At 37.4% G+C, this 26,897-nt stretch overlaps 1 protein-coding gene across 2 annotated transcripts in view; it reads right to left on the bottom strand.

Annotated features, from left to right (window-relative positions):
• Nucleotides 1-26,897, bottom strand: part of PLXND1 (plexin D1) — an 817,829-nt gene that overhangs the window by 612,207 nt on the left and 178,725 nt on the right. For both annotated transcript variants that reach the window (XM_044078628.1, XM_044078629.1), the window contains exon 2: nt 23,682-23,858. In XM_044078628.1, the coding sequence (XP_043934563.1) occupies nt 23,682-23,858 (177 nt within the window). The remainder of the gene's footprint in view (nt 1-23,681; nt 23,859-26,897) is intronic.

The raw sequence follows: 26,897 nt of genomic DNA, 5'->3' as shown, positions 1-26,897 counted from the left end.
TTTGTTGCCATTAGAAAGCGTCAGGTATCTGCTTCTTTAGTAACCAAAAGCGTGTGTGCAACATCCACATTATTTGTTGGGTGTGGAACAGTATAAGGCCAACATTACTAATGTATTAGGTGGACAGTGGGTACTAACTCAATGTCTGTCCAAATAATACATGGATCTAATGGTGGGTTTGACCCACCAATCTGTAGAACGCATGCTTGCATACAGTAGTTGACCCTGAGTGAGTTATTTGTTACTTGAGTATGAGAAAGAATTGTAGGATTGAGGCTAAATTCATCAGAAGATGCAGCCAAGATTCCTGAAGTCACCCTTGATGATTCAGCTTCACCTGTATATAAAAGTGGAATGGACTATCCCAAAAACATCATGTCTACCACAATACAACCAAAAAACAAACCTACGTTTGGATAAATGGTCAAAACAATCAAAAAACAAGAATCATAAATGAAAAGAATGCTGACCAAATGGCTCCCAGTGAAACGGAGCACTTTCATCTCACTTTTAATACAGACTTCAGACTACAACCACCCAGTGCTGTGCACACTATTAAATGGCCATAGTAACCATGTGATCTAAGTCATGTTTCCAAGAAACCACGTGAATAAACATTTAAAGGTACATAGCAAATAAAGTATACAAAACACATAAAAACAGGTAGTTTTACAGCTTGTCAGCCCTCATTTTTAAAACCAACTTAATAGAAATATCATCATTTAAACATGGAGAGGCCCAGGAATTTAATCTCAATTGCTACAACTCCCTGTATTCAATTATATTTTGCCAGTTTCCACCTTGTACTGGATAAGGAACTTGTTCCACTATGAAAAATATGAACGAACTTTTTGAAACTGGTACAATGTTGTGCATGTTTCCTAGGGGCATTAGTTGAATCTTTGTTTTTATACTATAAATCTGCTCATAAATTCTTTGTCTAAGTGGGTAGTCTGTCTTCCCTACATAAAAAACTATCACAGGATATACAAGAGGCAATACAAGCTACCCCTTTTGCTCACAATTATAATGCCCCACACAATCAATGGTCCTTTTATATTATGGTACAGATATAGTAGTTGTGTCATTGATAAATTTACATTGGTTGCAACAGCCACACAGTCAGTTTTCTCTAAGCCACACTTAGTCCTGAGTAGGAGGCAGACTTATTGTAAATACTTTCAAGCTTATCATTAAGACTAGTGTCCTTTTTATACACAGATAAAGGCTCATCACCCAAGACTTGTTTGAGAGACCATTCTTCATGGTTAGGTTCCAGTTATGATGTATTATGTTTTTTCAAATGCGTGTCATTCTTGTCAAAAGGTAAAATTGTAGTAATTTTAAAAATGACACGCTCATGTTGGACACTGGCTTTCCTAACTGAATCTGGCTGCCTCAAAATAGATGGAAAGTCATTGCCCTCCTACTTGAAATTTCAGTAGCCAAATTGCGGATTAGTTCCTGGGGGTGTCCTCTCTCCAAAAACATTGAAGGCAGAACATCTACTTCTTTCATGAACGTCTCTTCATCTGAAATTAGTCTAGAAACCTAATAAGTTGACCTTTGACTAACTTTTGCTTTTGCCATATAGGATGTTGGCTGCTAAAAAGATGGTAGGCTTTACATTAGATTAAAATTGCTCCATAGTTATGTTTTTGGAAATGACACCTAAAAAATTCATAATTATTTTGTCATATTTATTTATTTATTTATTTGCAGTTTGTCAACTGGGAAAGTCCATTGGGCCAAAATTAGCCCGTTTTCAATGGAGGCCTGGGGAGAAATGCTCCACATACAATTATTACAAAGCTAATAACAAAGTTAACAAGTACAATACAATTTTCAAAAACTACTAAAGCACAGTAATATAAAAGACAGAATAACAACATTTGAACAAGGTGTTGTAACAAAGAATTGAATGAAATTAAAACATGAGTATTTTGGAGTACATAAGTATAATTTGGAGTGCAGGCATTTATGCACTCAAAGTTTCATGAGATGAGAGGGAAGAAGAATTAGAGGAGGAGAGTAGAACAGTGAAAGGTGAATGGGATAAGTTATGAGAAAGGAAAAAAGGGAGGGGGGGTGGAAATGAAATGAAGGGAGTCACTAGGGGGAGTTATGAGAAAGGAAAAAAGGGAGGGGGGGGTGGAAATGAAGGGAGTCACTAGGGATAAGTTATGAGAAAGGAAAAAAGGGAGGGGGTGGAAATGAAATGAAGGGAGTCACTAGGGTGAGTTATGAGAAAGGAAAAAGGGAGAGGGAGTGGAAATGAAATGAAGGGAGTCACTAGGGTGAGTTATGAGAAAGGAAAAAGGAGAGAGAGTGGAAATGAAATGAAGGGAGTCACTAGGGTGAGTTATGAGAAAGGAGGAAAGGGAGGGGGGGTGGAAATGAAATGAAGGGAGTCACTAGGGTGAGTTATGAGAAAGGACAAAGGGAGTGGAAGTGGAAATGAAATGAATGGAGTCACTAGGGTGAGTTATGAGAAAGGAGGAAAGGGAGAGGGAGTGGAAATGAAATGAGGGGAGTCACTAGGGTGAGTTATGAGAAAGGAGGAAAGGGAGAGGGAGTGGAAATGAAATGAAGGGAGTCACTAGGGTGAGTTATGAGAAAGGAAAAGGGAGAGGGAGTGGAAATGAAATGAAGGGAGTCACTAGGGTGAGTTATGAGAAAGGAGGAAAGGGAGAGGGAGTGGAAATAAAATGAAGGGAGTCGCTAGGGTGAGTTATGAAAAGGGAAAAAAGGGAGAGGGAGTGGAAATGAAATGAAGGGAGTCACTATGGTGAGTTATGAGAAAGGAGAAAAAAAGGACGGGGGAGCAGAAATTATATGGAGGGAGTCAGGTGGGGGTGAAAGCATGACCATGAGCATTCCCAATGAGAAGAAAGAAGGGAATGGAGCATGGTCTTGAAGGTGGAAGGGTTTTGGGTGATTTGAATGTAGGGGGGGGGAAGTGAATTCCATAGATGAGCGGGGGAGAAAGACAGGAGGAATTGCCCAGGTGTGCATAAGGGTTTGAAAACATTTGAGGAGGTTCTGGTTTGAAAATGAGTTTGTGAGCAGTTAACAGTTTAATGTAAGAGAGATACTGGGGGAGTTCCAGCCAGTTCAAGGAATGGAGTGCATCACAGTGGTGGGAAGAGAATTTGGTCCCAGTAGCAAACTTAGATATTTTATTGTAGCAGGATGATAGTTTTGACTTTAGGGAAGATTGAAGGTTGGTGAGGAGAGGGGCTCCATACAAGAGAGAGGGGATGAGGTAGGAAATAGTCAGTATATGTTTCGATGAGGGAGTGAGATAACAGCTGTGATGATACAGTATTCTGAGCTTATGGTGTGTTTTCTTAATACTAGTTTGTATATGAATGTCAAACTTTAAATATTCATCAATGATAACACCTGGAAGTTTTGTACAGGAGACAATTTCAATGGGAATCTTATTCTGACTGACTATGGAGAAGGAATTGTTATCGATAGCGGTGTTTTTAGATGAGGTGAAGATCATGATTTTGGTTTTGGATGCATTGAGAGCTTCAGCGTCCAAGACTCGGTACAAGACAAGGCATCTTGTGTTAGTTGCATGAGTTTGGAGAGAGAATGAGCATAGCAAATTATGGTGGAATTGTCAGCGTATTGGACAAGTTTGATATTAGGAATGCACTGATGAAAATTATTAATGAAGATGATAAAAAGTAAGGGACCCAGTACAGAGCCTTGTGGAACTCCTATTGAAATGTGAAGGAAGGAAGAGGTGCTATTGTTTCACTTGACAGCTTGTTGTCTATTAGAAAGGTAACTGGAAAACCAGTTAATAGCGGAGGGGGAGAGATTGAGATTAGAGAGTTTTGACAAGAGAAGATTGTTGGAAACAGTATTGAAGGCCATTGATAAGTCTAAGAGAAGGGTAGATACAATGTTGCCAGAGTCTCAGGTGAGGTTGATGATGTCAAGGAAGGAAAGAAGGGCAGTGCTAGTATTATGTCCATGTCTAAATCCATGTTGAGTTAGAGAAAGAAGTTGATAGGTAGGGAAGGAGTTGCAAGTGTATGCATTTTTCAAGAACTTTTGAAATAGGCGACAGGAAGGTTATAGGATGGAAGTTGGAGATTTCAGTATTGTTGCCTCCTTTGTGGAATGAAATGATGAATGCTTTCTTCCAGAGGAGGGGTACATAGGATTCTTGGATTGAACAGTTGATAGGTATAGGGATGGGAAGGGCTATGTCATTAGTTAGTTGGAAGCTTGTCTGGGGCATGAGTACATGGTTTTAGTTTTAGTAGAAGTTTTTTTATGGTGTGTAGAGAGACAGGTTGTATGGTAAAGAGGGGGATATGAGTAATGTTGATATCAGTGGGACTAGAGTTGAGGGTGTGGGATGAGGGTGGAGTGGAAGTGTTACTGGAGAATGATGTACTGAGCTTGGCTATTGAATCAATAAAGAAAGAGTTGAATTGAGTAGCTAAGATATGATTAAGAGAATGACTCCAAAATGAAACCACTGGTAGTCCACAATATAAGGCACAAAAATAATCCACTGGTAGTCCACAAATAAAGATTTTATTGTAAGATAAAAAGCGGTAAGCGCTTTTGTCCCATCACTAGAACATCATCAGACAATTTTTAATTAACAAACAGCATTTTTAAAGACTATCACACAAATCACGTTATTAAACCACCCCTCTTTAAAGTCAATGAACACAAAACTAAAATACATATACTATAAATATATAAACACATTTAAAAACATATAAAACCAAATACATCCTTTGTATAATATTGAATAATAAATAAATAAATACTATCTTCTAAGTGCTCTCAGTTTTAAAATGGAATTAATAGAAATGCATTCATTTAAACCTGGCCAATTGCTGGCATTTAATAGTAGCTGCCAGTATAATTATCTCCTTTCTAATAAAACAGACCAAGCACCACCCCTAATGTTCATATCAATGCTGTCAATTCCAAAGAAACAAAAGGAATGTTCACTGTTTACAGAGATATGTTTATATAATGAACTGGTATCTTTACAAGTTCTTATTTCATATAAATGCTCATACACTCTGTTTTTTTAAATTTCCTATCTGTTTTACCAATGTAAAAACAATTACATTGGCTGCAATGAGCACAACATATAATTCGTTCAGAATTACAGATATTTATGCTTAATGGAATATCCATATTGTTAACTCTAAAAACAGGTCCTTCTTTAATATGAGTACAATACCTACACATGCCACATTTGGTCATCCGTCCATTTTTATTGGTATTAGTTAGATACTGCCCTTTTTCAAAGGAATTCTTTAAATTTCTACCCCTTTTAAAGATTATAATAGGCCTTTTAGCAATGTGTAATCTCGCACTTTTATCATGAACCAAAATGGACCAATTCTTATTCAAAATACTTCTAATAACTAAGCTATCTATTGTGAAAGTAGTGATAAAAGAAGTGTTATAATTTACATCTACACATTCACCATTAAGGACGGTAGTATTGAACACATAGTCTTCATTTGTTAAAATTTCTACTAAAAGGGGGGTATAAAAATTCCTTTCTCTTTTGTTAAGTACTTCGAAAATAACTTCATTTACCAATTTTAATGGATACCCTCTCTTTAAAAACATATCGTTTAAGGTGCCACATTCATTAAAAAAATCCTCAAACATTGATATCATACGGGCAGCCTGCACAAGCTGTCCCTTTATAATGGTTCTTTTTTGCTTTTGAGGAGGAATACTGGTAAAATGTAATAGTGAATAGGAATAAGTATTCTTTCTATGTATTCTTGATATAAACCTTTTGTGCTGGTAATCCTTAATTAATATAATATCCAAAAATGCAATCTCATCCAAATTAAATTGATGTGTAAACTTTAAAAATGAGGTAGTTGAATCAATATATTTTATAAAATCACTAATAATGCCATAAAGTCCATCCCATAGGATAAAAAGGTCATAGAGGAAACGTGTGTAGTATCTAATATATTTATAAAAATTGGAACAAAATGATATTTCTTTTCCCATTGTAAAACTACTACATTTGCATATAAGCCCCCACATGCTGATCCCATGGCTACCCCTTCTTGTTGAAGGAAGATTTCATTATTAAACAAAATGAAATTGTTCTTTAATATAGTGTCCATCAGCTGTGTATACACAATCACATCAAAATGTTCAACTTTCTTTTCATATAAATATTCATTGAACCATTCTAAACCTTCCTGATGGGGGATTACTGAATATAAATCCTTTATATCTACAGTCAATAACATATAAGACCCCTTGAAGGGAATTCTGTTAATTTCTTTTAAAAATCCCCATGAATCTTTACATATATGTGGTTCTTGGTACATGAATTTCTTAAGCTTGGAATCTATGTATTTCACTAGGGGTTGTGTAATAGAACCCTTGGAATCTACAATGGGTCACATGGGGGGGTTGTGTTAAGTCTTTGTGTAGTTTTGGAAGACCAAATATGACCGCTAATCTGGGGTGCATAACTGTTAAATAATTCAGGACATCAATACTTATAAATCCATCAATGAATAAGTCCTGCAATTCAGTCTTGATTTTTAAGTAAGCACCATTCACCACACTAATAGAGGACTTTGTATATGCTTTCCCACTAAGTATAAATAGCATTTTTCTGTTATAGTCTTCCAAACTCATGAGAACTACTCCACCTCCTTTATCAGGTTTCATTATTCTAGCCTTATCTAGAACCCCCTTAATTTCTTTGATAATGGTGTCTTCACGAATATTATAATTGTCCCCTTTTCGATGACTAGAAAGTAAAGCTCTAATGTCCAGTTCACATATTGTTTTCAAATAATGTGACCATCGGACACAAGGGGGGATTGTATACACTAGATATAGCCAAAGGGTTAGTGGATTGAATGGGAAAGGAATTCTGAAATAAGACTTTAAAGTTAATTTTACGGGTGTATAATTTCAAATCCATCAACGTCTCTGCTATATTACTACGTTGCCAAGGAACATAAGAAAATCCTTTTGAGAAAACATCAAATTGCACTTTATTGAGTTCAACATTTGAAAAATTGTATACTTTGAAATCACCCGAGCTATTAGTTAGAATGCGACAAATTGGTAAAACATGGTCATTATTGCTAGTTGAATGTGTTTCACTACTGCCTATATTATTAGATACAGAATTCATACTATAATCTTTTTCCTGTTCAACCAATTCCTGTTGCGGAAATTCCTCCCACTCCTGTTGGTATTCATATCCCCCTCCCTCTGTTCCATTGATTGCTGGTGTGGGGATGTGTTGGATAATTCTCTTCCCTCAAATTGCTAATTTGGGGGGTTTTATTTTTCAATCTCTCTGAGCGTCTTGGGGGCTATTCTTCTTCATTTAAAAATTAATCATCTTTACCTACTTCATGTATGAAATTGGCCTGAGGACCATTGTTAACATTGGCATTCACATTTTCTTGATTATTATATTTATTACCCAACTCTTGGGATGGTGGTGGATTAGGATATGCAATGCCCTTACTATATTCCATTTTGTCTCTGTTTAATTTTTTAATTTTATGAAACTTAATATTATTACTCAACTCATCAATACTCTTAAAAATCCCAAAATGCTCACTTTTGAAGTCTATATACTGTCTGTGTGCACAAATTACTGAATCTAATCCTAACCCACCACCATCCCAAGAGTGGGGTAATAAATATAATAATCAAGAAAATGTGAATGCCAATGTTAACAATGGTCCTCAGGCCAATTTCATACATGAAGTAGGTGAAGATGATTATTTTTTAGACGAAGAAGAATACTCCCCCAAGACGCTCAGAGCGATTGAAAAACAAAACCCCCCAAATGAACAATTTGAGGGAAGAGAATTATCCAACACACCCCCACACCAGCAATCAATGGAAAAGAGGGAGGGGGGTATGAATACCAACAGGGGTGGGAGGAATTACCACAACAGGAATTGGTCGAACAGGAAAAAGATTATAGTATGAATTCTGTATCTAATAATATAGGCGGTAGTGAAACATTCAACTAGTAATAATGACCATGTTTTACCAATTTGTCGCATTCTAACTAATAGCTCGGGTGATTTCAAAGTATACAATTTTTCAAATGTTGAACTCAATAAAGAGCAATGTGATGTTTTCTCAAAAGGATTTTCTTATGCTCCTTGGCAATGTAGTAATATAGCAGAGACTCTGATCGATTTGAAATTATACACCCGGAAAATTAACTTTAAGGTCTTATTTCAGAATTTCTTTCCCATTCAATCCACTCACCCTTTGGCTATATCTAGTGTATACAATCCCCCCTTGCATCCAATGGTCACATTATTTGAAAAAAATATGTGAACTGGACATTGGAGCTTTACTTTCTAGTTATCGAAAAGGGGATGATTACAATATTCGTGAAGACACCATTATCAAAGAAATTAAGGGGTTTCTAGATAAGGCTAGAATAATGAAACCTGATAAAGAAGGTGGAGTAGTTCTCATGAATTTGGAAGACTATAGCAGAAAAATGCTATTTATACTTAATGGGAAAGCATATACCAAGTCCTCTATTAGTGAGGTGAATGGTGCTTACTTAAAAATCAAGAATGAATTGCAGGACTTATTCATTGATGGATTTATACGTATTGATGTCCTGAATTATTTAACAGTTATGCACCCCAGATTAGCGGTCATATATGGTCTTCCAAAACTACACACAGACTTAACACAAACCCCCCATGCGTCCCATTATAGATTCCAAGGGTTCGATTATACAACCCCTAGCGAAATACATATATTCCAAGCTTAAAGAAATTCATGTACCAAGAACCACATATACGTAAAGATTCATGGGGATTTTTGAAAGAAATTAACAGAATTCCCTTCAAGGAGTCTTATATGTTACTGACTGTAGGTATAAAGGATTTATATTCAATAATCCCCCATCAGGAAGGTTTAGAATGGTTCAATGAATATTTCTATGAAAAGAAAGTTGAACATTTTGATGTGATTATGTATACACAGCTGATGGACACTATATTAAAGAAAAATTTCATTTTATTTAATAATGAAATCTTCCTTCAACAAGAAGGGGTAGCCATGGGATCAGCATGTGGGGGCTTATATGCAAATATAGTAGTTTTACAATGGGAAAAGAAATATCTTTTTTGTTCCAATTTTTCTAAATATATTAGATACTACACACGTTTCCTCGATGACCTTTTTATACTATGGGATAGACCTGATGGCATTATTAGTGATTTTATAAAATATATTGATTCGACTACCTCATTTTTAAAGTTTACACATCAATTTAATTTGGATGAGATTGCATTTTTGGATACTATGTTAATTAAGGATTACCAGCACAAAAGGTTTATATCAAGAATACATAGAAAGAATACTTATTCCAATTTACTATTACATTTTACAAGTATTCATCCTCAAAAGCAAAAAAGAACCATTATAAAGGGACAGCTTGTGTGGGCTGCCCGTATGGTATCAATGTTTGAGGATTTTTTTAATGAATGTGACACCTTAAAGGATATGTTTTTAAAGAGAGGGTATCCATTAAAATTGGTAAATGAAGTTATTTTCGAAGTACTTAACAAAAGGGAAAGGAATTTTTATACTCCCCTTTTAGTAGAAATTTTAACAAATGAAGACTGTGTGTTCAATACTACAGTCCTTAATGGTGAATGTGTAGATGTAAATTATAACACTTCTTTTATCACTACTTTCACAATAGATAGCTTAGTTATTAGAAGTATTTTGAATAAGAATTGGTCCATTTTGGTTCATGATAGAAGTGTGAGATTACACATTGATAAAAGGCCTATTGTAATTTTTAAAAGGGGTAGAAATTTAAAGAATTCCTTTGAAAAAGGACAGTATCTAACTAATACCAATAAAAATGGATGGATGACCAAATGTGGCATGTGTAAGTATTGTACTCATATTAAGGAAGGACCTGTTTTTAGAGTTAACAATATGGATATTCACATTAAGCATAAATATAACTGTAATTCTGAATGAATTATATATTGTGCTCTTTGCAACCAATGTAATTGTTTTTACATTGGTAAAACAGATAGGAAATTAAAAAACACAGTGTATGAGCATTTATATGAAATAAGAACTTGTAAAGATACCAATTCATTATATAAACATATCTCTGTAAACAGTGAATATTCCTTTTGTTTTTTGTAATTGACAGCATTGATATGAACATTAGCGATGGTGCTCGGTCTGTTTTATTAACAAGGACAGAATTATACTGGCAGCTACTATTAAATGCCAGCAATTGGCCAGGTTTAAATGAATGCCTTTGTATTAATTCCATTTTAAAACTGAGAGCACTTAGAAGATAGTATTTATTTATTATTCAATATTATACAAAGGGTGTATTTGGTTTTATATGTTTTTAAATATGTTTATATATTTATAGTATAATATGTATTTTAGTTTTGTGTTCATTGACTTTAAAGGGGGGTGGTTTAATAACATGTGATTTGTGTGACAGTCTTTAAAAATGCTGTTTGTTAATTAAATATTGTCTGATGAAGTTCTATTGATGGGACGAAAGTGCTTACCACTTTTTATCTTACAATAAACTTTTATTTGTGGACTACCAGTGGTTTATTTTTGTGCCTTATATTGTGGACTACCAGTGGTTTCTTTTTGGAGTCGTTCTCTTATCCACTTCTGCAGTTTGGTCAGTAGTTTTCTCTTGTGTTGGTACTGATTTTCCATAGCTAAGATATGATCTGGAGAGTTAGGGTCAGGGTAGAGATTGTCTTTTTTGCCAGGAGAGAGGAGAGCAGATATACTGTTCCAAAAATGTTGGGGGTTGGATCTCTCATTGTTTTGAAGCTTGGAGTAGTAGGACTTCCGGACTAAAGCAATTTCTTTTTTCACTTTATTATGAAGTTGCTTATACTCAGTAAGGGTATTAGCTGTTTTAGATTTTTGGTAATGCTTCCAAGATTTATCTCTGAGATGCATGAGTGTAATAGTTGCTTTAGTTAGCCAACGGGTGGATTTAGTTTTGATTCTTTTAGTTCTGGAGGGAGCAAAGCTATCTAGTAGGTTATTTAATGTAGTATTGAAGTATGTAACAGCGTCGTCAAGAGGGAGGGTTTTTACAGGGTTCCAGTTCATATTGTTTTAGTGAGTCAGAGAAAGCTAGAGGGTTGAAGCTTTTTAGGGTACGAGTTGTGATGTAGTTGTGGTGAAGATGGAGGGAAGTAGGTAAGCGACGAGCAAAGGCAGCGAGATGATTGCTGAGGGAGTCGGGTAGGGTGCCACTGTCAGAAATGGAGTTGGGGTGAGAAACTAATATCCAGTCCAGAATACTACCAGAGTTATCTTTATTAAATCTGGTTGTAGTGGTAATTATTTGGGTGTAGCTGTATAGGTTATATTCTGAGGTGATTGAGCAGAAGTCCAGTTAATATTTACATCACCTAGGAGTATAGTTTTATTGCATATATCAGAAGAGAACCAAGAGAGGATATCTTCAAGAATGGGGATGTTATTTCCTGGTGGAATATAAAGGGCAATTATACATATAATTTTATCGTTATTAATTTTTAGGAGGGCTAGGGTTAGTTCAGTTGTTGCGAACTGGGGTATAGGCTTGGTAAAGGGTGTCACTGTTAGGGAGGAGGAGAAAAGTAAGGCTACTGCACCACCTTTCTTTAGAGTTCTGTCATTTCTTATGATCTTGTAGCTGGGAGGGGTAATTTCGGAATCTTTTATGTGGGGTTTTAGCCATGTTTTGGTGATAGACAGAATGTCAGGGTGGTAAGGGTAGGATGTTTATTGCATAAACCTTGGGTGTTAATGGTAGCAAAAAGGAGAGATTTATGGTGAAAGGGTGATGAAGACAAGTTTGGCTTAGAAGCATGGTTGTCTGAGGGTCCAGGATTAGGATGTATATCACCAGAGAGGAGGATAAAGATTAGTTGGAGTAGGAAGGAGACAAGGTCTTTCGATTCTTTGGAGTTGGAGTTGAGAGCAGGGTAGCTGGAGAGGTATGGATTGTGAGGGATTGGGACTGTATTACAGATATTAGGAAGAATATTTCTAGTAAGGAGGAGAGAGTCATTATAGTAATAGAGGTGAGGAGAGATATAAGTTGAGAGGTGAGATTCTTTTAGGGCTTGTATTGAAGTTGTATGATACAGAGGGAAGTAATAAAAGTCAGGTAGTCTGGTAAGATAGAGTAGGCAGTAGAGGAGGAAAGATAGACATATTAATGGTAGAGTATGTGTAGATTTGATTTGTATGGTAGTGTAAGGTTATAGTATGCAGTGAAGATGTGCAGAGGGGAGAAGGAACTAGCAGAAGGTAAAGTGGTGTGTGGTCTTTGGTAGTAAGAATGGGGAAGGAGGGAAGGGAAGGGAAGGGAAGAATAGGTAAGGGGATGGTCCTGGGTAGTGGAAACAGGAGGAGTTAGTGGATGAGGAGGTGGGTGGGGATTGTTCAGATAGGCTGAATGCTAGAGAGGGTGTGGTTTTGGGGACATAAGTGTTGAAGCACTGGAGGCAGGTGCAATCTGAAGGTCATGCTGCTCAACGCTAGAAGCCTAAATCTCAAAATGCACTCATCGAAGCACTCCTTAAAATGAAGAAGATTGACATTTGTGCTGTAACAGAGACCTGGTTCAAAGCAGCAGAAAGCACCCCTGAACTTCCAGGCTATAACCCATTCCACACCTTTAGGCCCTAGAACATGGACCAAAGTGCCAAAGGTGGTGGTGTTTCCATATGGGTCTATATCAGATAGTCGAAGTTCCATAACTCCGAACACCTAATGGTTGAACCATTATGTTCAAAGTTACAGACCTTCGACTATGGAAAAAAAATAAAATAAAAACACAATGTACAAAAAAATAAATTGTTGTAAGCAGGAGGGCAAACCCCCCTGACCCCACCCCCGCTACTTAAATATACCAACTCCGAGATCACACCACATTGAAGTGAATGGAAACCTCAGATTTTGGAGATTTCCAGTCACACGCTCGAACTTTTACAAATTCGAACATATGGTCTCAACCATATGTGGTTCAAACTTGCAAAAGTTTGACTATGTGACAGGAACTCTTCCATATTCATAAAGGATGCACACACCTCCAGACTGGTAGCCCAACATAATGCATCAGAGTTACTTCAGGTGCAGCTAACACTGGGTAAGACAGCGATTCAGGTTGTAGCCTGCTAAAGGTCCCCAACCATGTCCCAAGACTCACACTCCATGTTCCTAAGCACCCTGGAGAATATTAGGGTCCAAACTAACACTCTCATACTGGGGGACTTCAATTATTTATTTATTTATTTTATTTTTTTACTCTCCATTAACTGGGAAAACTACGTATGCACCAATACACTTACCCAACGTTTCCTGGAATTCATTAATCCCAATGCCCTGGACCAGCTCGTTCTTATCCCCACTAGAGGTAGCTACATTCTTCACCTGGTCATTACTAACATGGGTGACCATTGCTCTACACCAATAGTCAACTCCTCCCTGGTTAGATCTGACCACAAACTAATCACCTTGGAAATCCACCCCCCCCCCCCACACACACACAAAGGTAACCACCATGAAAAACTTCTCCATAGCAAACTTTGGGCTCCTAAAAACAGAGGTGGCTAACTTCACGGCACCCATGCAAATGGAGAATAGTTGCATGACTGCCGAATCATACACCAATGCACTGTATGAACATGTACATAAATGCATGGATCTCTCCATACTCAATAGAAACAAGACGCTCTCCTCCAAAAAAGGAAGCCAATCTGGTGGCCCCTTCCCATAAACAAACTCTACAACAGAAGGAGGAAACTGATTCAGAATAAGGTGAAGTCCCAAGATTGTAAGTTGGGAGCTATTATTAACTTCCCAAGTGATGTTGACATTTTACAGAAAGGCCTTGCCGAGACCAACGACTGGTGTCAGAACCATGGCCTTAAGCTGAGTGCCAAAAAATGTGTCATCATCCCCTTTGGAAAAAAACAGTTTCCATGAATTACCACATCAATGGTAGTCCACTGAACACAGAAGGCGTTATAAGAGATCTGGGAACACAGGTGGACAGCAACCTCTCTTTTGACCACCACATTGCCACTATGGTCAGAAAGTCCTTCTATGTAGCACATCTCATTACTAAGGGTTTTGAATCCAGGAAGAAAGAGGTCATTGTTTCCCTCTACTCTTCCCTCATTAGGCCAATCATCGAGTACAATGACCCATTTGGCATGTACCTCACTAGACACCTGCAACAACTGCAGAAGCCGCAAAAGTACCTCACAAAGAGAATCTTATATGGACAGACTCAAAAAGCTCCAACTATTCTCTGTCTCACATCGCCAACTTAGAGGCGAGCTCTGCTTGACTTACAAAGCCATGTCTGACCCAGCTCTGTTAGAAATGTTACATCTAAAGAAATCCCAATCCCTCCACACCGCATGCTCCAGAGACCTCAACCTCATTACCACAATCAACAGAACATGCTGGAGGGTCAGCTTCATAACCCAGAGACTGCCCATGCTATGGAATAGACATCTCATACATGTCAAACAGAGCACCTCACTGGCCCTTTTCAAGAAAAATCTTGATGGGTGGATGGGAAATAGAAAATTCACCCCAGGGATCACTCCAGTGGCTCTATTCGACAAAGGCACTGGGAGCTAAGGTTGGGTGGCACAATGCCAGGGTAATCCTAGGCACACACCTATGAACTAATAGTCGTTGACTAAGATGAAATACTAGAATTGCTGGTTATGCTTAAAACCTCAGACATCCTACTTTTCAGAGTCATCAACTCCAGTGTATTCATATAGCAAACTAGTTGTTGCAAAGAGTTGGAAATTCAAAGTACATTTCATTTTACATAGAAGACATTGTGCCTATATCAGGCTAAGGGCTCAGTTTTTTTACTCCTTATGTCTCCTACTAACACATCTATCCTGCACAGGCTACTCGTTAAAAAGGATGTCTAGTTTAAACTGCTGCTGCAAACAGTAAGCAGGCACGAGTGTCAGCAGGTTAGCATGGTTTTATCGCTTTTAAATGCCAGTATTATTAGTGAAGTCACTAAATATCATGCATACATTGCATTTATCTTACATCAAAATGTATACTAAACTGCGAACGAAAGGAACATATACAATATGTCTAAAATGTCATTGTTATATTGCTAAAATCTGCCTGGCAGTATAGCACACAGAGTTGAAGGTACATAATTTAAAAAATGAGCTGTACACTGAAGTCTGGGTTTGCTTTCTCTGATTTTAGTTCTGCACTCATAAGGTCAGAAGCTGAAGACATTTCAGAAGTGAGCTGTGCTGGGGCTATCAGAGGTGGAAATCTCAGGAAATATCACTACTGAAGGCCTTTAGAGTTGGATAATTAGTTTCAAAGGAGTTGGCTTTAGAAGCTCCATACCTGAATGCTCAGTTTTAATTTCTCACAAAGTTTTTTGCTTAAGTGTGCTTACTTACTACACTTTGTTTGTACACATTTGCAGGGTGCAAATGAAAACTGTATGTAATTTAGTGAACTCAGAGAATGCAGCCTCTCAGGCAAACAGCAATCCATTTTCTTTTATTTAATAAGTGTTCACACTTTCCCTTGTTGGAGCAACCTTACAGTGTGAATAATAAAGTAAAGGGGTTGGAATGTGCAAGGGTACCTGCCTCTCTACAAAAAAAAAATGCTTTTCATAATTTTATTTATTTATTTATTTTTTATTTCTTTTTGTCTGTTATTAACAACTGCATAAAACTGCTTTCCATTTGAGTACATTTGTAGATTTACAATTGATGCCATGCAACCATATTTAGGGCATTTTGCTTTTGTGGAACAGCAGTGAATTATTTCTTTAGTAAGCACTTGACTCTCACAGTGGATCATTTCTTTAGTAAGCGCTTGGCTCTCTCAGATAGGGATCTAAATATATCAGGCAACACTACACAGAAATATCAACAAGTGTCTGAAATTAACCTCCCTGTCTCATTAGCCCTGATATACTTTATTAAGGCATTTGTCTGTCATGGTTTATAATATAACAGAAGCCTACAAGATGTTCAGTATAAATTATGTCAACTGCTATGTGATAATTCTATTACAGTATGAATCACTGGGAATTTCCTATCAGAGTCTCTTCATTTTGAAATGTAGCTATCTGGAAAAATAGACATCTAAAGCATTCATGCTATCAGGGGTTATGGACTGTCACATATTTAAAATCCTTGTTATCTGATGGTAGCTTCTGCTGGAGAAGAAACTGTGCATTTTATTCGTAAGTATTTAAACTTCCCAATACAAGATTTTGCCTCATAGTATGGGCTATGCAAAGAAAGAGTCCCTGGTGGAGTGAACCCTAAATTGCCTGCAGTGACTCGGGTTAGAAAGCCATGATCTGCATTTACCCTGCACCATCCTCAATACCTTCTAAGTAGCATCAAATAAAGTGATGAGAAGATTTTCAAAGGGCTTATGCAGTGCAGCTGTCTCATAGCAAGGCGGTACTACACATCTTTCCCTGATACCAGTACCTTTAATAGAGGATATTTCACTTGTTTTTCTAGAGAAAATAGCCAAAAAATGCCATGTGGTAAGTGCTAAAGGTAACCGTCTAACACATTTATGGTACTATCAGAAATACACAGGTGAGGATGGTCAACATACCAGCAACAACTTCCACTACTGCCACCTACAGATACAAGTTGTTCGGCAAAATACTAGTGACCATCTTGAAAGACATATGTCATTTAAAATTATGCATGATCATTTAGATTGATCTTTAGGTATTTTAGTCTCATTATGTCATTTTCTATGGTACATTTCTTATTCTCCATGAGACAAGATAAAAAAATGAATTGACAGCAAGTTCTGAGAGATGTTCCTAGAGACTACAGATTTGTAGAAAAGCACCAAGAACTTCCCATTGTGTTGGAGGGTATCAGCATGCAGTAAAGAAAGCCAAACGTTGACTTAGCACAGCACTGTCTTACATCATTGATGCCCCAAGAAGAAACATTAGGAAGATATTCAACAGAACATGTTCAGTCACTGAGCACCTGTTACTTTCTCTTTTCTCATATATCCTTGTTTGCCAAAATTATATGCACAGACGACATACATACATATCAGTCTAGCTATCTCTCTCTCTCTCTCTATATATATATATATATATATATGTAAAATTATCTTTGCATTGTACAGAATCAAGCCAAACTAAATCCCCAAAGTATCATGTTCATGAAGTAGCGCTGTTTATTTTAAGAATGTTTTTTTTATTTAAATTAAATCCTATAAATGACAATACCTTATTATTTACTTTAATCTGCTTTGCTTCCTTTCCATATTCCCTCTGTTTACTTTTTATATGTATGCCACAGTTAAATTAATAAGAAAAAGGATGAGTGTTTTTACTGCTTAACTAGTTGTTTTATTTGCTGTATTTTTATATAACACCTGTTTCTCTGTTTGATGAATATTTTACAGGACGTACCGCATAAATAACCCACTGTAAACAGGAAAAGGTATAAAGCTGTCATCTTTCCTATGGTTTGCACAGCACAGAACTATAAACATCACAAGAGACATTCATTAGATGGTGTCAAACATTTAATTTTTAATAATAAACTGTCAGTACAAACTTCGAAGGACTGACGAGCGCACTCTTTGTAACTGCTGTGCTATCTTAAGAGCTGATGGTCTTGGAAGAGTTTTAATGATATATTTAATGATATATTAAGCATACATTGCAAACCACACATCGTATTTCATTTAAAAAAGCTTATCTACTACTTTAATGTTAATTGTCACTAATTTACATGTATGAAACACACAATATATGTTCCTGACAAGTTCAACTTTTCCTAATATTGTATCCTCCCTACCTTATGCTGTAATGGCTAGGTTCATATAGGGCCAGTGCAAATTCTCATATGACTTTCCCCAATGCAAAGGGCGCTGCTAGGTGCCTTTCAGTAGAAGTTGAGGGGGCTGTTTTTGGATAGAAGGTAGAGCCATTACCAGTAGAGACAGAAGGGTCTTTTTGGTAGGACATATTGGGCAGTATTCAAAAGTGCCAAGGATTCAGCTCAGAATCCAACAAAGTGCAACTTTCCCAAGCAACCTTACATTGTGGTGACATTTAGAAGGGTATAATCAGACGATAACCTTGACATAAGACTGCGGGCAGGCACTGTGTTTTTATTTGCAAATTATTTAATATGGAGATTAGGGCGAGGACTTTACTATTGTTGCAAATGTGTGTGTGTATGTGTGCGTGTGTGTGTGTGTGTGTGTGTGTGTGTGTGTGTGTGTGTGTGTGTGTGTGTGTGTGTGTATACATATACATATAGCTATATAGCTGCTGTTGATTTTGTTTCAGCATGTGTATATATGTATATATATATATATATATATATATATATATATATATATATATATATATATATATATATATATAGCTGCAGTTGATTTTGTTTCAGCGTGTGTGTGTGTGTGTGTGTGTGTGTGTGTGTGTGTGTGTGTATATATATATATATATATATATATATATATATATATATATATATATACATGTATGTATATATAGCTGCAATTGATTTTGTTTCAGTATGTATTCATCATGTGTTATGATTTCTAGTAAGATTTCATCAGTGGTTGTAGCAGTTGAATTATACTGCAGTCAAACTGCATTAGTTTGACTGTAATATAATTTCTGGAGTTATCCTCTTTCTTTGCAGTTGTGTGACAGTGGAGATGGTATATTTAATTTCCGGGGGTGTAAGTCCCCCATGTAAAAGCAAGGTTTTTGGTTCTTTTAGTTGATCAGAAATTAAATACATTTGTTTCATTTGTGATCACATTACTTGGTTATTTTTGTGTTTCAATGAAAGAGATAATTAATGACGTCTCACAATGTATTTCATTTTATGGTGATTATAGTTCATTGGTATTTAAAGGAATATTATTATATATACTAAACATAACTTATTTAAACATATTTCATCTAAACCAGCTAAACTCAAAAAAAAAAAAAAGCAGAGTCACAAGTAGAAATGAAAGGCAAAATACTCAGGTTAAAATCCAAATGAAAGGCAAAATCCTCAGGTTAAAATCCAACTTTAATTTTAATTTTAACCTGAGGATTTTGCCTTTCATTTGGATTTTAACCTGAGGATTTTGCCTTTCATTTCTACTTGTGACTCTGCATCAGCCTAGTTGCTCCTTTTGGTTTCATTAATATTATTCAAGTTTTTCTGGAGCACTGGGCGTTTATCCTGTTTGTCAGCAAGTGGTTTGTTCCTGTTTTATTAGCTCAAAAAAAAAAAAAGCATAGAAAAATATTTTCTGCAGGGAGGGCAAGCCAAACATCTGGCATACCTGTAATAAATACGTTGTTCTGTAGAAAACTGATCTCACCATTGTGCAGGTGGGCAAGCCAAACATCTGTAGTACCAGCAGTATCAGTGCTGGTCTGTAGAGAGCTGATCTCACCGTGCATGGGCCCAGTACAGAGGAAGAAAGGGAAAAAAGCCCTGGAAGTTCATCACCAGATCTTCAAAAAAACTTTACAAAGCACAAGATCATTTTTTTTTAGTTTTGCTAGTTTGGGTGAAATGAGTTTAGATAAGCTATGTTCGATAAGCTGTGTTGCTGTGTTTAGATAAGTTGAGCTTTAGATGAAATTACATATATAGATGTATGTCGATATCAGAAGTATAGCTGGTTCAGTTAGGGCTCTGTGCCGGCACTATGAACCAGTGCCCCACCCCCTCAGTTCTTTAAGTTAAACACTTCTCTGTAATAAGCCATAAGTTGCTACATTTTAAACCTGTCTGCATGGAGAGCTTCAGCACTCATGTTTTAGTTTAAAAAAATATTTTTAAACTGTGGCAAATAGTTGTTATACTGTATTTCTTTGTAAATAAGACATAACCAGAGAATAAGGCCTAGCATGGTTTTCCAAGGTGGTCATGATATAAGCCCTACCCCAAAAATAAGCCCCAGTTAAGATCATCAACAACACACGACAGACGTGTTGAATTATAAAATAATATTATTAACACCCATTGACTGAGGTTATCGTACTCTGCTCACCATTTTCGGACCATTCGGACACCCAACTTCTTCTCTTTGCAGAAAGTCATAAGATTCTTTCCCTGGGAGTCTTCCACAATTCTTACTGTAACCCTAATCATCACTCACACTTGGCGGTTGAGCTCCTTGGCCCATAAACACTAGCAGGTGTGCTTTGATTGGAAAAGTACAGACAATGCGCGTAAAGCGTGCGCACTTGATAACAAATGGCTGTGGTTGTGTCTTCTTAACCGTCACCATTTTGTATTGCCAGTCCGGTCTCGTAAGTCTTCAGTTAACCCCCCCCCCCGTGACAAGATGAGTGCAAAAAGAAAGAGCTATTCCATCGAGTACAAGAAAGGAATCGTGGAGAACTCCTGGGGAAAGAATCTGAAGGCTTTCTGCAAAGAGAAGTTAGATCTCCGAATGGTCTACAAATGGCATGCAGCGTATGATAACCTCAGTTAACAGGCCGATGAGGGAAATGCTAAGCAGTGCAAGTGTGGATCAGGTCTGCAACCATTATTTCCTGAGTTGGAAGACATCATCTGTCAATGGATTGCTAACAGGAGAGCAAAGGCTTTGGTTGTGCGCAGGGCTGATATTCAAACATTTGCCCTTGCAATGGCACCACAGTTAGAAATATTCCCAGAAGAATTCAAAGCATCACAACATTGGCTGGGTGGCTTCCTTCAGCGATATGAACTGTCTCTAAGAAGATCGACAACACTGTTCAAGCTGGAAGATACTGAAGTTATTAAATGTGCACTTGCGTTCAAGTCCTTTGTTGATGGCATCAACTTTTCTAAATACCAACTCTCCAACATGATTGCTATGGATGAAACTGCAGTGTTTATGGGCCACGGATTTCAAACAACAGTTGATCAGAGTGGTATCTCGTCAACCTACATTCCCTCCACTGGTTACGAGAGTGCACGTGTTACCTGTATTTTTGGCAATTCATCTAGATGGTAAGAAAACTCCACCTCTAATCATTAGTAAGGGCAAGAAAGATAAGATTGAACCTGTTTCAGGCATTTACGTTCTTGAAACCGAAAAAGCCTGGTGCACACAAGCAGTTATAAGGAAGTGGGTTGATTTAATGCTGCCACTTGTTTTGCGAGGTGGCAAAAGAGGTCTGCAAGTCTGGGATTCATTCAGCACTCACCGCGCTAAAGAAATTAAGAAATTCCTTGTACAGAGAAGACTAGATCAAATAATGATTCCCACGGGAATGACTGCCTATCTCCAGACTCTTGATATTGCAATAAACAAGCCATTCAAGGACCATTTGCACATGGAACTCAATGACTGCATTGAAAATAGAATGGAGAGAAATCAGCATGGAAACTTTGTGAAGCATAGCCTGCAAGAGCTCGTGACTTGGGTGAAAAATTCATGGGATAAAATCACTGACAGCTGTGTTGCCAATGCACTACGAGCAGGATACTTGGACAAGCAGTGGTCATTTAAGGACAGCTCTATTGCTAGGCATGACAGATTGGGGCCAATGGTTCTACAGGAAATGGAGTAGCAAGAAATTCAGGCCGGAATTGGGGGTTGGAGACCTATGACAATGTTCCAGAAGAAGATAACATGACTGTATTTGAATAACTTTTCCATTATCGGGGCAACAGAATGGATTGCTTCTGCTTTCAGTTTTATTCCCCTCCTCCAGTACACATGTATTGAGATTTTTCTGCACTTTCTGTTAAGCATGAAATATTGCACTGCGAAAGCCAAGGTGTAGATATTCTGAAGCTGAAATGTTTGTTGCACTGTTTATGTAGAATTCTCACACGACTGTTAACATGTTACTTAGAACTGTTGTCCAATAACAGAAAAGTACCAAATATATGTTAATTTATGTAGATGAATAAATGTCGATTTGTGTACTTGAATAAATGTCGATTTTTGTACATGAATAATGAATAAATGTAGATTGTTGTACGGGGGGGGGGTAAATAAGGCATCCCCTGATAATAAGCCCTAATGTGTATTTCGGTGGGGGAAAGAGTATAAGACCCGGTCTTATTTTCGGGGGAAATACGGTAGCTTATACCCTGCCTGCACTACAGCACTTATGTTTTAGTTTTGTAAAAACAAAAAATTTCTTTTTAAACTCTAGCAAACTGCTAGCTACACATATAGCACACAGTTGCTACAGTTTTTTTATACCCTGCCTGCATACAGCTCTTACAACATTCATGTTTTAGTTAAAAAAAAATACAGACACACACACACATATATATATATATATATATATATATATATATATATATTATTTTTTTTAACTTTTAAACTGTAGCAAATGTTTTCTACAATGTAGCAAGCAGTTGCTACAGTTTAGACTAAACACGGAGCACTAGAGCTTTCAGGTTTGACTGTAAATGCAATACTAACTTTTAAAAGCCATCATTATATTAAAGAGCGATTGGGATTGGCTTATCGCACCCACAACATTTTATGCCTGGGGCTATAGCCTCTCTTGCCCTAACTGTCAGATAGCAACAAATGTGTAGAACAAGCATCCAGCTCACAGCAGTGTAGGTTCTGCTCATCTCCCCCTTCTGCTAAGTCATTGAGTTTGTAGTGTACAGGTCTTGCACAAGTGCTTGCAGCAGCTACTGACTCTTATTGTTAGTAACCACTTGTGAGTCTCATCTGATAGCCTTGCAGAATAAACAGTATTAACACAGCTTTAAAAAACAGTTCACTTCCATACATTGTAAAAGAAAAAACACAGTTGGAAGTAAGAAAGTGGTTCAAAGGCTATATAGGAAGGCCACAGCAGATGGTATGGTGGTGGTGGTGGTGGTGGTGGTGGGGTGTTGAACAACCCCTAGCAAATATAATTTTGCAACATTTTTCATATGTTAGAAATATGCCAGAATAGAGGACACACTAGGAAATATGTTTTTGCAATGTTTTTCAGGTTTTACAAATATTTCAGTAGTTGCAAAGTATAATATTAGAAAAGCACAGTGACAGTTACAGTTCTGTTATAATAAAAGATCAGGAATGGCACTCAGCAAATCTTGGTTAACCAGAAAAAAAATCTGGTTCCAAAACAGAAAACCAGGGCTGAGAAACAGGCCAATGAACAATTTATTACAATACAAGAACAAGAGCTTTTGCACTAATATGTGCTTTATGAAGTTGACTGTCAACTTATACTGATGCAATATAACCAAATGAACAGCACTGACATTACAACTGTGCCAGTGCATTTTTTCTGACATTGCAAACCATGCACTCAATGTGTGAGGTAATGGACTTGTATTAAATGACCAGAATCCCAGGGTGACTGTAAGGAAGCAGTAGAAACTGCTGCCCTGTAGAAAGCTGACCTCAGCATACATGGGCCCAGTATTTGAAGGACATTAAGGTCATACCCCCTTAAAGATGCTCTGAATGAAAGGTGCTGCTTACAGCAGGGACTCATGGTATGCCTCTATGGATGTGAAGGAAACGGGAAGCTGAGTAAGTAAGAAACCATACGTAACAAGATATAAATAATTACGGTTAAAAACCAAAGCTGTGTATCGTCTGTTAAAACTAAGTACTGGTTCGACCCTTACCTTTAGAAGTTGTCCATTAGCTGTCCCAAGGAACACGACAACATGATCATTAACACTGGATGCCACCACTGATGTCAGCCATTGGTACTGAAACAAGGGACGTGCTTTAAGTGGCCCTTTTATGGCCAGTGGATGATGAAGATGGGCAGCTCCACAATCCAGCTGCTCTTGTCTCAACTAAGGAAGACAAAGAAAAAAGGGTATAATTATAAGGACACCGACATATGAAGCGTAAAATGAAATTCAGGTTTCAGGTGCTGAAATTCTGAGAATTTACTAATAATTGTATGACTGACATTTAGATATTATGCACATATACTATCATTATTTTGTGTGCATATGAAGCAAACTCTATTCTAAATACAGTACAGCAAATAAAGTACATTTAGAACAACACAAAGAGACATTATGAGAAAGAAATTCTGTATGATTTGATGTAATACGACAAATTCCATGCAATTTTATGTAGTAGTATTGCAATATGGATTTTGAAAACTTGGTAGAAATTCGTGCAAATATGAAATGCAGGTTGTTGTGCTGGCAGAAGAGAATGTTGTCCTTTTTTAGTGCTGCTTGTGTATGACTAGTGTGCTGAGTGTGAGTGGATTGGCTTACTGGTGGGGGGGTATAAGCTGGTTGTCCTACATTTGCACGAGCGGATCAGGTGCTTACTGTCCAATCACAACTGTTTGATTTTGTTCTCATTGTGTCGAGGCTTCTATCTAACAGTGTGAGTGATGTTAATGTGAGACCATTGTGCACAGGTTTGGGACCCCCTTCCTCACTTTTGTGCAACTATGTTACTGGGTGTGGTGGGGACAGGGTGTTGTTTCATAGGTATTGTATGTACTAGGTAATTAGTTTGTAGGCCATTACAAGCCTAGCCAATAGGCCTTACAAAAAATGTGTCTACAGTCCCAAAATAGACCAGGTGAAGAAGTTGAGGCTTCCTATCCAATTAAGTAGTTTATCTAAAATGTCAGAAGGGTACTACTCTGCTTGACATGTAAGGGGTGGGGGACATGTTTGGATATGAATCTATCACACCAACATTTATCTGTTGATGAAGGTTTAGTTCCTTTAACTGGGAATTTGAGGAACCATGTCTCTAAAGGCTAGACAATGAACACCATGGAGGAATCTATAACAAACTTGAGTATGGAGAGGAGCCAGTCTGTCTGAATAGCTAAGATCTTTGAGGCTACTGATCTTTTTAGTTCATAGGTTCATAGGTAGGTACTAGGCTATCGGCCCAAGGGCCTACATAAGCCTAGCCAACAAGGTTCCCTGACTTATGCCACCCAAGAAAGTTATTTTACTGTGCCACTGTCAAGCAGAGACACAGAAGTGATCCCCGGGGTGTATTTCCTATTTCCCATCCACTCATCAAGATTTTTCTTGAAGAGTGCTAATGAAGAACTTTGCTTGACATAGATGGGTAGCCAGCTTCAAAGTATGGGAAGTCTCTGGGACAGGAATCTATCCCTCCAGCATGTCCTGTTTATTGTGGTGACAATGTTTAGGTCCCTAGAGCGTGTAGCTCGGAGGGATTGGGATTTCTTTAGGTGTAGCATGTCCAACAGCTCTGGGTTTGACATAGCTTTACATGTTAGGCAGAGATCACCTCGGAATAGGTGATATGCTATGGAGTAAACCTAGAGTTTTTTGAGATGGTCAGTGTACAGCATTTGTTTGAGGCCAGTAATCCTCTTTGTGAGGTACTTCTGTAGTCAGGAATCTCAGAGGTATTTCAAGTTGGGTGATATGCTTAGACAAATGCATGCCCAAAGAATATTCTGCTCAATAATTAATCTGATGATATACAAGTAAAGGGGGACTAAGGCTTCTTTGAATCTAGAGAAGATGCCTTTGGAATTTAGATGAGCCAGATGGAAGGATTTTTGAGCTACTGCTTAAATGTGATGGTCAAAAGATAAGGCATTATCAAGAAGCGAGTCTACATCTTTTATGACACTGTCTGATTAGAGGGGTATGTCACATATATGGTATGGGAAAATGTTTTGTTTACCAAAATTACTTTTGTTACCTTTTTTACATTTCCATTGTTAACATGGTGTAACCCCTGTTGGAGCAATTGTGAGTCATTAGAAGACTGAATAACAATTCTCAATTTACAGTTGCCTGCAAACTTAGATTATCATTGGCCATGAGTGTTGGCATAAAGATCTGACAAACAGATGCCACATCAGTAACTTACCAGCATTGAGCCCTATGGCACACCAGTGATAACTTTGTTTCTTTCAGAAGAAGCACTTGCTACTGTAACCACATGGGTTCTGTCAGACAACCAGTTAGCTATCTATAACACAAAATAAGGATTCATATTCAGATTTACAGGTTTGTCAATAATGTCCACATGGAGAATAGTGCCAAAGGCATTGGCCAGGTACAGGTATGTTGTATCTACTGCATAACCACTATAAATGCATAAAAGAGGTTAAAGAGGTTTATAGCTACCAGGATCGATGGTTTGCCAATTTCGGCAGTTTTCCAGTTTTCACGTACATAACCAGTGGATAGACTTAGGTAAAAGAGGTTATGTAGGGGGTTAGATAAGCCATATTTGGCACCAATAATCAGGCAACCAAGTATGTTATCCAGGCTTATGGATGAGGCATAGTGAGTTTTTGAGAGGGCTTAGAGAACTTGTTCTATAATTAAAGGGGGTGGCCAGTTTAGTTTTTATTAATCAGTTACAATTAATCAGATTTTCTTTAAGCAATCATGTCTTGATCATTCATATATGAAGCTGATGTGGCTGTCCATAGTTTTCTCTCGCAGGGTCCAGGTAAAGGAAGCACGTCCCACACTGGACAGCTGAGACACAGCTGAAGTATCTAGCAAAAAGGGGAGACAAGGCTTTGTGAGGAGTTACATTACTTACATAAATAAGTGACATATCTCCTCTGAGCCTATTACATGTCTAACCCCTAGACCACTAGTTAGATGCATGTAGGTCAAAGGTAGATGCATAACAAAAAATACTTAGCCCAGCCACAGTTATGAAAGCTACAGCTTCTCCCAGGAAGGAGAAAGCAGATGGATACATGATGAAGCCCTGGAGCCCCAAACTGAAAATAAATAAACACGTATAAAAAGCAGTGGCCAAATGTTAAAAAAGAAAACAAAATCACTACAGTATTTACTTATTTAATTATTTATTGGCATTTGTTTACTGGAAAAGTCAAACTGGAC

Source organism: Protopterus annectens, chromosome 7.part1 (assembly GCF_019279795.1).
Source record: "Protopterus annectens isolate FY-2018-M chromosome 7.part1, PAN1.0, whole genome shotgun sequence".
Lineage (NCBI taxonomy): Eukaryota > Metazoa > Chordata > Ceratodontiformes > Protopteridae > Protopterus > Protopterus annectens.
The sequence above is the reverse complement of the archived record's forward strand: the minus strand, read 5'-3'. Positions and strand labels throughout refer to the sequence as shown.